The sequence below is a fragment of the Cherax quadricarinatus genome, chromosome 50, assembly GCF_038502225.1.
Source record: "Cherax quadricarinatus isolate ZL_2023a chromosome 50, ASM3850222v1, whole genome shotgun sequence".
In the NCBI taxonomy this organism is placed as follows: domain Eukaryota; kingdom Metazoa; phylum Arthropoda; class Malacostraca; order Decapoda; family Parastacidae; genus Cherax; species Cherax quadricarinatus.
The window spans coordinates 9790323-9805397 of record NC_091341.1 but is presented as its reverse complement, the minus strand read 5'-3'; the positions used below and the strand labels follow the sequence as shown (position 1 = coordinate 9805397).

Sequence of the window (15075 nt, the reverse complement as noted above, 5' to 3'; positions counted from 1 at the left end):
CTCAGCCTCCCCTCTCCCCACACACACCTCAGCCTCCCCTCTCCCCACACACACCTCAGCCTCCCCTCTCCCCACACACACCTCAGCCTCCCCTCTCCCCACACACACCTCAGCCTCCCCTCTCCCCACACACACCTCAGCCTCCCCTCTCCCCACACCTCAGCCTCCCCTCTCCCCACACCGCAGCCACCCCTCTCCCCACACACACATCAGCCTCCCCTCTCCCCACACACACCTCAGCCTCCCCTCTCCCCACACACACCTCAGCCTCCCCTCTCCCCACACACACCTCAGCCTCCCCTCTCCCCACACACACCTCAGCCTCCCCTCTCCCCACACACCCCACCGCCTCCCCTCTCCCCACACACACCTCAGCCTCCCCTCTCCCCACACACACCTCAGCCTCCCCTCTCCCCACACACACCTCAGCCTCCCCTCTCAACACACACACCTCAGCCTCCCCTCTCAACACACACACCTCAGCCTCCCCTCTCAACACACACACCTCAGCCTCCCCTCTCCCCACACACACCACAGCCTCCCCTCTCCCCACACACACCTCAGCCTCCCCTCTCCCCACACACACCTCAGCCTCTCCTCTCCCCACACACACCTCAGCCTCCCCTCTCCCCACACACACCTCAGTCTCCCCCACACACACCACAGCCTCCCCCACACACACACCTCAGCCTCCCCTCTCAGCACACACACCTCAGCCTCCCCTCTCCCCACACACACCTCAAGTCTCCCCCACACACACCTCAGCCTCCCCCACACACACACCTCAGCCCCCCACACACACCTCAGCCCCCCACACACACATCTCAGCCTCCCCCACACACACCTCAGCCTCCCCCACACACACCTCAGCCTCCCCCACACACACACACACCTCAGCCCCCCACACACACCTCCCCCTCCCCCCACCCACACACACACCTCAGCCTCCCCCCCACACACACACCTCAGCCTCCCCCCCACACACACACCTCAGCCCCCCACACACCTCAGCCTCCCACACACACACCTCAGCCCCCCACACACACACACACCTCAGCCTCCCCACCCACACACACACACCTCAGCCTCCCCCACCCACACACACACCTCAGCCCCCCACACACACACCTCAGCCTCCCACACACACACACACACACACACACACACACACACACACACACACGCACCTCAGCCTTTCCCACACACACACACTCAGCCCCCCACACAAACACCTCAGCCTCCCCCCACACACACCTCAGCCCCCACACACACACCTCAGCCCCCACACACACACCTTAGCCTCCCCCACTCCTCAGCCCCCCACACACAAACATTCTAAGAGAAGAGCATCATATATGTGAAATAAACTTTAATAAACACACTAGAAGCTAACTTTCTACACAACATCAAAACCCGCTATAACGGGATTGTTTCACATTAGTGAATTGACAGGAGACGGGGCCTCGAGATAAAGCTCACCCCTACAAGCCAATTAAACTCAAAAGAAGCAATTACACTGAAGATAGAACCCGGGGCAGGATAATATGATTCGCGTTATGCAGATCATTGTGAAGACATGATGCTACTGCAAAAAAGTACACGGGACCAGGAGCTGGAGAACAACTCCAGCAGCAATAGATCGAAGAGTGTTCACTCAAACTCGGCATAACAAAAAAAAGGACATAATTAGCTCAAACGGCAAAAATTACACGAAAAACAGTACAAAGACACAGACGGCATAAAAAAAACACAAAAAAGTCATAAAAGCAAAAACAGCATAAACGACAACACAAACAATTATCACAAAACACAAACAAACGGTGGGTACAAATATTCCCACGCCAATAAAGTCTCCCCCCTTAGGTGACTCTCACTTCGAAAATACACACACACACACAATGCTTGTCGCTACACTTGATATATAATCTCCGGTAACAATATTTGGAGAATTTTTAGTTACCTGTTGGGAGGAGGAGGAGCTGGAGCTGGAGCTGCTGCTGGAGCTGCTGCTGCTGTCCTGCCTCCACACACTTCCCCCGCCCTCACCTCAAACATCACGCTAAGTGGAAGCTAATGGTGGTGGTGGTGGTGGTGGTAAAAGTAGTGGAAACAGTGATGGAACGGTAATGGCTGTGGTTAACAGTGATGGTGGTAGCAGTGTTAGTGGTGGTACTGATGGCAGTTGTGGTGAGTGATGGTGGTAATTATAAGTCATGGTGGTAATTGCTATAAATGATGGTGTTAGTGAAGACAATGGTAATGATGACGACTAGTGGTAATGGTGTTGTTGTTAGTGACTATAGTATCTAAGTGATGATAATGAGGCGGCGCTTGAGTTAGTGAATATACCTGATCGGTTTCGAAAGTTGTTCTAACCTTGCAGCCTCGCCTGGGACCAAGCTTAACTACTTATTGTCAGCTTAACCTTTTTATTGCTGCTGGCGGCTTCCTCACCCCAGGCATCACAGCCTGTTTGACTTGGCTGTAGGTAGTGATTCAGTGTCTTCTTGAAAACCTCTACAATTGTTCCTGCAATATTTCTGATATCTGCTGGCAGCAGGTTTAAGGGCCTTGAACTACGGATGTTGATACAGTGTTTCCTGGCTGTACCCACGGCACCCCTGCTTTTCAGAGGATTTATCTTAAATTTCCTCCTAAATCTCTCAGTAGGCTTGGGACTAGGCTCGAAGGTATCTCTCATGCATATATTAGGTATTTCACATGTATATACTATTAGGTATCTCTCGGGTATATACTATTAGGTATCTCATGTATATATTATTACGTATCTCTCATGTATATAATAGGTATCTCTCCATCCCTCTAGAGAGTAATATAAAATACGAAGATTTTTTTTTTTAGTGACCCAATAACCTGAGAGGAGAATATTATGTTTTATAATAAGCTTGTAAATGAAAAATTTAATATTACATTTAAAAAAAATAACAATTAGCCCAATAAAACTGAAAAATTTTCCTAGACTTATAATGTAATAATATTGGTAGAATTACCGACAATATGTTAAGTAAAAGGACACAAGTGTAACTAATGTGATTTTTTATTGAGTCAACGTTTCGCTCTCCAGGAAGCTTGACGAAGCTATTATATCATTATTCATTCATTAGAGATTCGCCGGTACTTCCGGCCCGGGTCTTCTCCATATGGTGACCCGGCTTATCATTATTATTAATTATTATTATTTTAACAGACTACTAATGTTGAGATACTTTATTAAAATTGGAAGTAATGATATATTATGATGAGAACAACAATAAAATATTTACAAAGATAATATTTATATTATAACAACAATTACTTGTTATACATGTATTAATATGTATTAAAAGTGTATTACACACGCATTATACATTTACTGCTACTAATGTTGTCCCAGCTGTGTGTGTGTGTGTGTGTGTGTGTGTGTGTGTGTGTGTGTGTGTACTCACCTAGTTGTGGCTGCAGGGGTCGAGTCACAGCTCTTGGCCCCGCCTCTTCACTGGTCGCTATTAGGTCGCTCTTCCTGCTCCATGAGCTTTAATCATACCTCTTCTTAAAGCTATGTGTGGATCCTGCCTCCACTACATCACTTCCAAGACTATTCCACTTTATGACAACTCTGAAGAAATACTTCCTAACATCCCTATGATTCATCTGAGTCTTCAACTTCCAACTGTGACCCCTTGTTGCTGTGTCCAATCTCTGGAACATCCTGTCTCTGTCCACGTTGTTGATTCCTCTCAGTATTTTGTGTGTCGTTATCATAACCCCCCTATCTCTCCCGTCCTCCAGTGTCGTCAGGTTGATTTCCCTTAACCTCTCCTCGTAGGACATACCCCTTAGCTCCGGGACTAGTCTTGTTGCAAACCTCTGCACTTTCTCTAGTTTTCTTATGTGCTTGGCTAGGTGTGGGTTCTAAAATGATGCTGCATATTCCAATATAAACCTAACGTACACAGTGTACAGGGTCCTGAACGATTCCTTATTAAGATGTCGGAATGCTGTTCTTAGGTTTGCTAGGCGCCCATATGCTGCAGCAGTTATTTGGTTGATGCGCGCTTCAGGAGATGTGCCTGGTGTTATACTCACCCCAAGATATTTTTCCTTGAGTGACGTTTGTAGTCTCTGGCCCCCTAGACTGTACTCCGTCTGTGGTCTTCTTTGCCTGTGTGTGTGTGTGTGTGTGTGTGTGTGTGTGTGTAAACTGACTTCACACAAAGCTTGAAAAACTATAATTTACATGAAGCTTGAAAAATAAAGATTATACGAAGCTTGAAAAACGATGATTGAGGCGAGGATGATGTAGGCCGATTAGAATTTATTTAGAGGTGCCAGTGACCAGGTGGACGGATAACCATGTGGACGGATGACCAGGTGGACGGATAACCATATGGACGGATGACCAGGTACACGTATGGCCAGGTGGACGTACGACCAGGTAGACGGGAACGATAAAAGTTCGCTCTATCGTAGCTAATTCAGACGAATACGACCCATGTAAAAAAAAAAATAAGTGTTTAGGGTGTAAAGGCGAGAAAGGCAGGTGAAGGAGGGGAGGGAAGGAGGGATAGGAGGGGGGGAGATAAGAGCAGTCTCTGGGGAACGGTGGGAAGGTAAAGGGGAGAAAAAGTAATTTAGGAAGAAGAACGACTAGGAAGTGGGTAAAGAGGAAGGTAGGGAGACAGCGGTGAGGAAAAAAAGTGGTGGGCGGTGAGGGAAGTGGGGGAAAGGAAGCTGAGAGCAGGGGAAGGGAGAAAGGAAGATGAGAGCAGGGGAAGGGAGAAAGGAAGATGAGAGCAGGGGAAGGGAGAAAGGAAGGTGAAAGCAGGGGAAGGGAGAAAGGAAACTGAGAACAGGGAAAGGGAAGATGAGAGCAGGGGAAGGGAGAAGGGAAGATGAGAGCAGGGGAAGGGAGAAGGGAAGATGAGAGCAGGGGAAGGGGAGGGAGGGAAAGCAGAGGGTGAGGAAAAGGGTGGCACAAAAAAGGAGAGGGAAGCAAATGATGGAAGAGTGTAATTGGTGGGGAAGAAAGCCAAGAAAAATGGTAGAGAGGGAGAAGCGAAGAGCAAGAGAAATGAGGGGGAAGGAAAGAGCAGGGAGAAGGAAAATAAGGTAAACAGGAGGGTCTGGGAAAGTGGGGGGGCAGGAAAGGGAGTGGGGGGCAGGAAAGGGAGTGGGGGCAGGAAAGGGAGTGGGGGCAGGAAAGGGAGTGGGGGACAGGAAAGGGGAGTGGGGGACAGGAAAGGGAGTAGGGGCAGGAAAGGGAGTAGGGGCAAGAAAGGGGGGTGGGGGCAGGAAAGGGAGTGGGGGGCAGGAAAGGGAGTGGGAGGCAGGAAAGGGAGTGGGGGCAGGAAAGGGGGGTGGGGGCAGGAAAGGGAGTGGGGGCAGGAAAGGGAGTAGGGGCAGGAAAGGGAGTAGGGGCAGGAAAGGGAGTGGGGGGATGGAAAGGGAGTGGGGACAGGAAAGGGGGGTGGGGGCAGGAAAGGGAGTGGGGGCAGGAAAGGGAGTAGGGACAGGAAAGGGAGTAGGGGCAGGAAAGGGAGTAGGGGCAGGAAAGGGAGTAGGAGCAGGAAAGGGAGTAGGGGCAGGAAAGGGAGTGGGGGGCAGGAAAGGGAGTAGGGGGCAGGAAAGGGAGTGGGGCAGGAAAGGGGGTGGGGGCAGAAAAGGGAGTGGGGGGCAGAAAAGGGAGTGGGGGCAGAAAAGGTAGTGGGGGCAGGAAAGGGGGGTGGGCAGGAAAGGGGGGTGGGCAGGAAAGGGGGGTGGGGGCAGGAAAGGTAGTGGGGGCAGGAAAGGTAGTGAGGGCAGGACAGGTAGTGAGGGCAGGAAAGGTAGTGGGGGCAGGAAAGGGGGGGGGGGGCAGGAAAGGTCGTGAGGGGCAGGAAAGGTAGTGGGGGGCAGGAAAGGTAGTGGGGGGCAGGAAAGGTAGTGGGGGGCAGGAAAGGTAGTGGGGGGCAGGAAAGGGGAGGGAGTGAGGTGGTGGCTGAAGACTTAGGGAGAGACAAAGTTCAACACAACAATCACATTCACATAGACGCTGCGGATGATTTTATCATCATAACTCTGGCGCCGTCGAGGTACATGATTATATCTTCATTACAACAAATTCGCTCCAGAAGCCAAAAAAAAAAACAAAAAAAAAAAGGCACGTCCGTGCTAAGTACAAATTACAATAAATATTTTTACCCAGGCGTGATCCCCCTCCCCTCCCACAGAGCCTGTACAGTACAATGAACGTGTATGCCTGTAATAAGGTCCCATATTCAGGGTATACTGCCGCGCATCACAGATTTAAAAATCTAATTTACTATACGAATACGGTGTCATCAAATCACATTAATTCCCAATAAAAAAGATTTACATTTCCGTATACATATGGGTTATATTTTCTCTGGTTTGTATAGCTAAATGGAAACAAAGAGGAACAAACAATCGTGTGAATGCTTCCCATTTTCTGACAAACGATAAAAACACAAATCATACGGCATAATCACATGGCAAAAGCCTGTGTGATACGGCTTGTGTTGTTTGTTAACACGATCTTATCCCACTCATAGTTATGAGATCAATAGCATCTCAACATGACCCGTGTGGTTTAACGCCTTAATTACTGAGACCGTTTCAAGTCGCTTGTCCTGTACTCCCTGAAACGCAGTCGGAGATACCATCATTTTCATTTGGAAAATCCTAGAGACTGGCCCCGAGTCTGCACACATTAATTACTCCCTACGAAAGAATAAGACTGGGCAGATGGTGGTACACACCTCCAATGAAAAGCAGAGGTACCGTGAGTACGTTAAGAGAAAATACAAAACACTAAAAGTGCGGCCACCAGTAACAGCCTCGTCGATCAGGCCCTGATCCACTGGGAGGCCTGGTCATGGACCGGGAAGTGGGGGCGTTGACCCCCCCGGAACACCCTCCAGGTAGACGATCTTATTATCACAGCTGAGAGGCCAATGGGAAAGTAGATGTTCAATCCAGACAAGAAAAATGTTCTTTGACCAGACAAAGAAACGCCAAGTATAAAAGTGTTATTGAAGAAGAAGAAATAATAAAAATGATGGAGTTATTCAAGAAGAAATAGTGTGACAAACTTCCGAGACATTACCTTCGTGGGCGGGTAGTGGTGGAGGAGGTCGTTGTGGTGGTGGTGGGGGGAGTGGTTGGCAGTAGTTACTCTCCAACACGTATCCCCGGTGATGTACAGGGCTATTGTACCCCGAGGTCGCCGGAACCGGGCTGTTGTACCCAGAAACGAGGGGTACAGGGCTATTGTACCCTGAAGTATGATGTACCGGACTGTTGTATCCTGGAGCGTGGGGTACCGGGCTGTTGTACCCAGAGGCGAGGGGCACAGGACTATTGTACCCGGGAGTATGATGTACTGGGCTGTTATACCCTGAAGCGTGATGTACTGGGCTGTTGTACCCTTGGGCATTGGGCACCGGGCTGTTTGGTCCAGGGCTACAGTGATTGGAGGGATGGTGTATGGGGCTGAAGTGCACTGGGCTGTGGTTAACCGGGCTATTGGGTCCAGGGCTGTGATGAGGGCTGTGGTAGGGACTGTTGTAGGTGGTGTTATAGTAAGGTACTTCATGACCACACTTCACCTGGTGGCTGCGGGCGTGGGCCGCCCGCCGGTGCGAGGCTGGGCTGCGGGAACCAGGCTGGTGGTGGACCGGGCTGCCTGGATGATGAGCGGGCAGCAGGGGCACGTGGGTTGGTGTGTGTGGGCGTGAAGAGTTGTTGTGGGGCGGGGGGTTGCACTGCACGTGGGTCCAGTATGGGCACGCCTCACCCTCATCTTGGGGCTCAGGAAAGACAGTGTCTAAGGGCGGCCTTGACCCACTGTCCTTCTTGCCCTTCCCAGACTTGCTCCAGCTGAAAAGCTTAGTGCAGAACATAGGCGCCATGGTGGCTGCCCACACGGCACAAAACAACCTACCTGATCAGTAGGAAACAGATCGCCTACGGGCAAGTGGTTGGAGCCTATTACCCATGTTGGCTGGACACGCGTCGTACGACACACGTCGCAGTACCTCGTCGGTTCAAGGCAACCCAACTTAAAAACATTGACCTCCTAAGGCAGACTGCGTGACTAACAGCGTGGTTAAGACTTTCCTTGTACAATACAAGTTCGTCTCTGTATGTGCCTCAAGCTACGATGATGGCTTCAACTTAGTAATGGTGAACAATTTACTAGCCTGTCTTTGTGCTTTGCTATTCAGAGCAGCCACAAGAGCACTTCAATGGTAGTCATCATCTACAGTGGAGGCCTGACATCAGCAGATGACACCAACATTCAATCTCGGACCTCCACAACAGACATCAGTATTCACTTCTCACACGCAATACCAGTCTATCCCGGCAGCCCTGGATGGAACACCCTGCTGGCATGGGAGGACTGTTCCCTCCCCTGTCGAGGGGGAGGACAGGAGGGTTGCTAGGCGCAGCTGAGGGGAGACTCCTAGCTATTGTGTTCTCAATATTCTCTCAATATAATGTTGTTATTCCGCCCAGTATCTTCAACAGATGCCATGTTGAATTCCCCATCATTCCAGGGTCTCAAAAGACTGCTAGTTCTTGAAATTAGTTATCAGTAATGATGTCCACTTTCCACCTTGTCACACCGTGAGATTACAATGGTCTTCAACTGGTGATAACGCTGTTTGTTTACGTGATCTAGCACATACAAACAATGATTTACCCAACCTAAATTACGCCGGGAATGGGTGGTTATGTAACCTTCGTGCTAAAGCAGTGACTTGGGTTGGTGTTGGATGAGCTCTCCACCAGAGTGGAGCAGAGACGTGTGTCCGGGGTCCCTCCTAAGATTAGCTTCACTTTATCCCTTTTCACATCGGCACACGTATTACTGTCACTCACAAGTCTTCACCTTAAACCCTGGTCCGTCTTTTAAATGGACCTCAAACGGACCGAGAGGAACTGCAAACATCATTTCCTCATCAGGTTTAAATCAAGAAAATCTTTCGGAGCTTCCAAATGAACCCTCAAATGAGTCTAGCACACACTGGCCTGAGATCTAACAGGTCCCATAGGGGGGGACGCACTCAGATCCTTTCAGAGATGCTCATCATTATTCCTTCTCAAGTTTCCACGGTTAGTTTACCCAGGAGGGGCATGAGGTGCAGGACGAGGGGGTGAGGGCTAGAGTGGCCTCGTCTCACGTTTGACGCTAAAGTATTAAATGCCCTAACTGTTTTTTCTGAGTCCTTTTGTAGGAGGATGGGCATACCCGTGCCGAGCATCAGCTATGGCAACCTTTTATGCATATCTGATAGCTTAAATATTTCTTTTCAGTAGAAATTCTAAAGAATACTGTCTTAAAAATTAGCACTCGGGTTTGAGCAAATGTGCATGTGTCAATGGTAGCGCAGTCATACGTGTTGTATCCTGACAACAGCCACTCACAATTCGTCATCCAGTGGGACCTACTCATCAGTTCTCCCCCAATGAATTATCACTTACTGCTTCCCTCGTTCTTCCCCTCATTCTGATGGAAGGGAGTGTTGGGGGAGTTGAAAGAGGGAGAGGGGAAAGCCGAGTTACTCCATGGTTGACGCATCCCAATCCTCGTTTGTTCCGACAAGTCACCTCTTACTGCACGTCCTCATCTTATTCCACATCTCCTTTACTCTGCATTTCCTCATCATCGCACAGTGTCTTCGAGATTTGCAGACTTCTAATTTTTTAATCAATATCGTTTGTTTATTTTACCCTCCGTTCCCCTCCTGTTCCAAGATTAAAGCCCCCGGTAAAAAAAAGTCGATTCCTCATAAGCAGTTCAGCTACATTATTCTTATTTTGTTTACTGTGAATCTGCGTGTTATGGAAGGAAGCAAATGCGTGTGTTAGGACTCCATCGACCAGCAGCTGTTAACTTGAAGCAGGGACATTACACCTCCCTGGTTCTCCTTTGTCTCCAGCTGCTCTCGGTTCTCTCATGTGATTGGTTCTGTTAGGCCACTTTCAGGGAGAGTAAATCGCCTCCCCTCACACATCCACCCCAGGAGGTACAAAATTTACTGCCACCGATAAATGGAACAGCTTTTATGCTTGACTGGAGTGGGGAATTGCTAGTCTGCACTAGAATATTAATCAAATTCTTATACAGTCGTATTCATTAAAACCACCAAATGAAACTTTGGTCTCCCTTGCTCATTCATCTTTCTCTGGCTGAAGTACCTCGTCAAAATTATACTGCTCATTATAGGCCACGAGAACAGTCTTCACACAATTTCATTTCAGTTTTCGTTAATGAGCTTCCAGAGTAACATTCTCATTCAGTGCATGAAGGGTCGAGCAACAAGCTGCCAGTCACCACCCAGGTTCCCGAGAGACCCTTAACAAATATGAATTTTTCATAACAAGCCTCGTGCAGGGGGCGAGCCATGCATGGCCTAGGGACGTGCCGTGCATAGACAAGGGGCGAGCCAAGGGACGAGCCGTGCATGGACAAGGGACGAGCCGTGTATGAACAGGCCCTGGGCGCCCTGAGGGAGGCGGGGAGTCACCACGTCACTCAAGATTTGTTTTATCTGGGTGGCGAGCGAGGCTGCAGACTCAGAGGTGGTTGAATGCAGCCAGACTGTCTCCTGGGACTCGCCACGGACAAGTGTCGCCAGTGTAACTTATTGAAAAGAGGCTAACCTAACCTCAGTGGTCTCTGGGCTCAGTCTTGTTATCTCTGGGTTCGATTTTCTGAACTCTATTCAGCCTTCTGTGTGCACGGGGATCGGTCTTATTTCTGAACTCTGGGTCCAGCCATATCTCTGTTGCCAATTTAGGCAACAACAACGTTTTTTTATAAACATACAAGTGTCTGTGTTTTATTAGTATTGCCAAGGCATCCGAAATTTTCCATAGTTTGTCGTTTCCGTTCAAATTTTCACACGAAATACAGAACGTGAAACACACTGCTCCACAACACATCCAGGACTCGGAAGCCCCGCGAGAGCGCGTCGACCTGAGGTCTAGAGTAATCTCATAAGGGATGGCAGCAACAACAGTGTCAACAGTATAAAAAAAATCACCAAGACGGTGAAGAACCCATTGAGCAGGTCAGCTGGTGTGACATGCAACAGAAGGTCGACAATGTGCCACATGGACGAGGCTTGGATGACTAGGCTACCAGGCCAGGCTCAGCTACCAGGGCTCTCTCATCCACGGGAGCTGAGACAAGCTCAGCCTTCCTCTGTGAGTTGAGATAACACGCGCGGCTCATCCTTAATTCTTTTGTTTTTGTTTTTTTCGTATTAGTGTTGGCTCCCTCGCAAAGATTCTTTCCACAGCTGACGTTGATAATCTCGTAACTGAGTCGATGTCGGATTATGCAAAAAAAATAAAAAAAAATCTGAGTTTTATTTAAAATTAGAAAAAACTAGCACCATGAACACACGAACTAATTGGTTACTAAGCTTTCCACTTTAAACATAATACCCGGAGAACGGCGCAACAGTCCTCCCTACACAAGGTCATAACCAAACTGAGGGGAGGACACCGCTCAGAGGTGGAGAACGAACCTCTGGCCGGAGTTGCCGGGTACGGCTTTTCTTTCTCCGGTCAATCCTCAGCCAGGAAGAATTTACATGAGCAAGCGCCTGCTTTTCTAGCAAATAAGGGCGTGAGTAAGAGGGAAAATAATATAAAGATGCGAACTGACGATGGTGAAGGAATAATGTAGAACATGAAATGCAGCGCTGGCAACGCGTGCGGCGCCGGGGAGAGCGCGACTATCCTAGGCTGCGGGATCCTGGGTGTTAAACCCCTGATGTCCCATCGTTAACCCATATTCAACCCTGAGGTTTAACCACCTAATGGTAATTAATACACGAGAGAACAAAAGCGTGGGCAATTACAAAATTAGGGGATTTTCCTGGCCACTCTTCCCTCAACACAAAGCAAGGAGGAAAGAGAAGAGTTGAACTGGCTCTTTTTCCCTCAGCCACGCCTACCCTGTACGCAGACGCATCGATCTAGACGGGGCAGCAAATTTTAGTCCTGAAGGCGCCAGAATTAGGCTGAATTAACTAACCAAGTGAAGAAGGGAAAAGGTGTGCCATAGTAACCCCGAGAGTAGCAAACATTAACTCTTGGGAGAATGACATAAAACATTAATGTAATTTTTTATTTTCAGTACCGGCACTGCTTGCGATAGTAACGAAAAAGACTGAATATTAATATAGCACTCGAAATATATAAAAAAAAATAATTATAACACAATGACTAATAGCTTAGATTTTTGTCTTGCTAAAACCATCGGAAATGAAAGTGTGTGTGTGTGTACGTCCTCACCTGTTTGTGGTTGCAGGGGTCGATTCACAGCTCCTGGTCCCACCTCTTCGCTGGTCGCCACTAGGTCCATTCTCTCCCTGCTCCATGAGCTTTGTCGTATCTCTTGGGTATGAATCCTGCCTCCATTACATCACTCTCCAGATTGTTCCACTTCCTGACAACTCTATGGTTAAAGAAATACTTCCTAACATACCTGTGACTCATCTGAGTTTTCAACTTCCAGTTGTGTCCTTTGTGTCCCCTCATTGTTGTGTTCCATCTCTGAAACATCTTGTCCCTATCCACCCTGTCAATTTGTATGTCGTTATCATGTCTCCCATCTCTCCTGCCTCGTGTGTGTGTGTACTCACCTAGTTGTACTCACCTAGTTGAGGTTGCAGGGGTCGAGTCCGAGCTCCTGGCCCCGCCTCTTCACTGGTCGCTACTAGGTCACTCTCCCTGAACCGTGAGTTTTATCATACCTCTGCTTAAAGCTATGTATGGATCCTGCCTCCACTACTACGCTTACCAAACTATCCCACTTCCTGACTACTCTGTGGCTGAAGAAATACTTCCTAACATCCCTGTGATTCATCTGTGTCTTCAACTTCCAACTGTGTCCCCTTGTTACTGTGTCCAATCTCTGGAACATCCTGTCTTTGTCCACCTTGTCAATTCCTCTCAGTATTTTGTATGTCGTTATCATGTCCCCCCATCTCTCCTGTCCTCCAGTGTCGTCAGGTTGATTTCCCTGTGTGTGTGTGTGTGTGTGTGTGTGTGTGTGTGTGTGTGTGTGTGTGTGTGTGTGTGTGTGTGTGTGTGTGTGTGTGTGTGTATCCGTCCGTCCGCGCGCGCGCGCACGTTTCTTATCGACAGGGCTTACCGATTCTTAGTCTCCACGGCCTATTGCACCTACTCTTGAAACTGTGTACGGGGTGTACCTCCTCTTGGTCTGTCACAGGGTTGTTCATCAGGGGGCCCATGGACACTTACCAGGGGTGCATGAACGCTCACTGGGATACATTAGTATTTTATACTAGTCTTTGGTAAACGAATATTTATTAATTCTACTTAAAAATAACATGTCGATAAATTATGGAATATATTATGAATCAAAGATAAAAAATAATCAGCCAATATATTTTTGATGTTAATTCAATCATTTATTTGTTTTTTCTATAAGGTTAGACAACACTTCTAGAATAAGGGGTGAGGAAGAGGAAGAGGGGAAACAGGAGGAAGAAGGGGAGGAAAAGAAGGAAGAGGGGAAGGAGGAAGAGGGGAAGGAGGAGGAGGAAGAGCGAAAGCAGGAGGAGAAAGAAGGGGAGAAGGAGAAGTAAGAGGAGAAGGAGAAGTAAGAGGGGAAGGAGGAGACGGGAAGCAAGAGAAGAGGGTAAGAGAGGGGAAGCAGGAGGAGGGATTGAAGGAGTCTTTTGAGAGCACCTACGGCTTGCTACTACAAGCAGGTCAGGTTACCAAGGTTGATATTACCCTGATGCATACAGCCCACTACCTCAACCAGTTACCACCTCCACCAGACCACCACATCACCTTACCTGTCCACTAACTCTACCAGTCACCCAACTCAACCGCCCGCCACATCCACCACTTCAACCCACCACCACACCAACTAAGAATACCAGCTCTACCATTCTAACCAATCTACCGTCACACCAACATACCACCCCTCCAGCTCATCATACCAATCATTTATCATACTAATCATCAATCATACTAATCAACCGTCGTACCAATCAGTTATCACACAAACTTAACAATTCACCATCCAACCCACCAATCCATCACACCAACTCACCAATCCACCCCACCAACCCATCAACAAACCAATTCACCACCCCAACAACCCCAATATAGCTGTGACCTAAAACAATAGACGTCAACCTGCCTCATATATTGACTAGTCAATGATGTAAGTAAAATATATGAGGGGCTTCGTAACAAATACGGTGTCGATATAACACAGAGTATAACAATGAATGAACAAAAACAAATTACTTAACATTAAATGATGAAAGAACAAAGATACAGCAACGCAAGCTTTTCTTTGCTCGTTTCGCTCACCTAAGAGCGAAACTTGTACAAATAAAGACTGACTCTGCTGTGTCTTCTGTTCTATGATATCCGTCGTAGTCTTTTTTTTTACTTATCAAACCAGATGATATGCCACGATAATGAGGTAATGCGTTCAGAAGCAAGACATGATGCGTTCAGAAGCAAGACATGATGCGTTCAGAAGCAAGACATGATGCGTTCAGAAGCAAGACATGATGCGTTCAGAAGCAAGACATGATGCGTTCAGAAGCAAGACATGATGCGCTCAGAAGCAAGACATGATGCGTTCAGAAGCAAGACATGATGCGCTCAGAAGCAAGACATGATGCGTTCAGAAGCAAGACATGATGCGTTCAGAAGCAAGACATGATGCGTTCAGAAGCAAGACATGATGCGTTCAGAAGCAAGACATGATGCGTTCAGAAGCAAGACATGATGCGTTCAGAAGCAAGACATGATGCGCTCAGAAGCAAGACATGATGCGTTCAGAAGCAAGACATGATGCGCTCAGAAGCAAGACATGATGCGTTCAGAAGCAAGACATGATGCGTTCAGAAGCAAGACATGGTGGGTTCAGAAGCAAGACATGATGCGTTCAGAAGCAAGACATGATGCGTTCAGAAGCAAGACATGGTGGGTTCAGAAGCAAGACATGATGCGCTCAGAAGCAAGACATGATGGGTTCAGAAGCAAGACATGATGCGTTCAGAA

At 48.2% G+C, this 15075-nt stretch overlaps 1 protein-coding gene across 5 annotated transcripts in view; it reads right to left on the bottom strand.

The window, feature by feature from the left end:
• Positions 1–11491, bottom strand: part of LOC128695334 (protein sickie) — a gene marked incomplete at its 3' end in the record, with an annotated part of 543730 nt that extends 532239 nt beyond the window's left edge. For 4 of the 5 annotated variants that reach the window (XM_070095412.1, XM_070095410.1, XM_070095409.1 and 1 more), the window contains 1 exon segment: positions 7106–11485. In XM_070095412.1, the coding sequence (XP_069951513.1) occupies positions 7106–7910 (805 nt within the window). 5 annotated transcript variants of the gene reach the window in all.
• Between the last annotated feature and the right edge of the window lie 3584 nt (positions 11492–15075).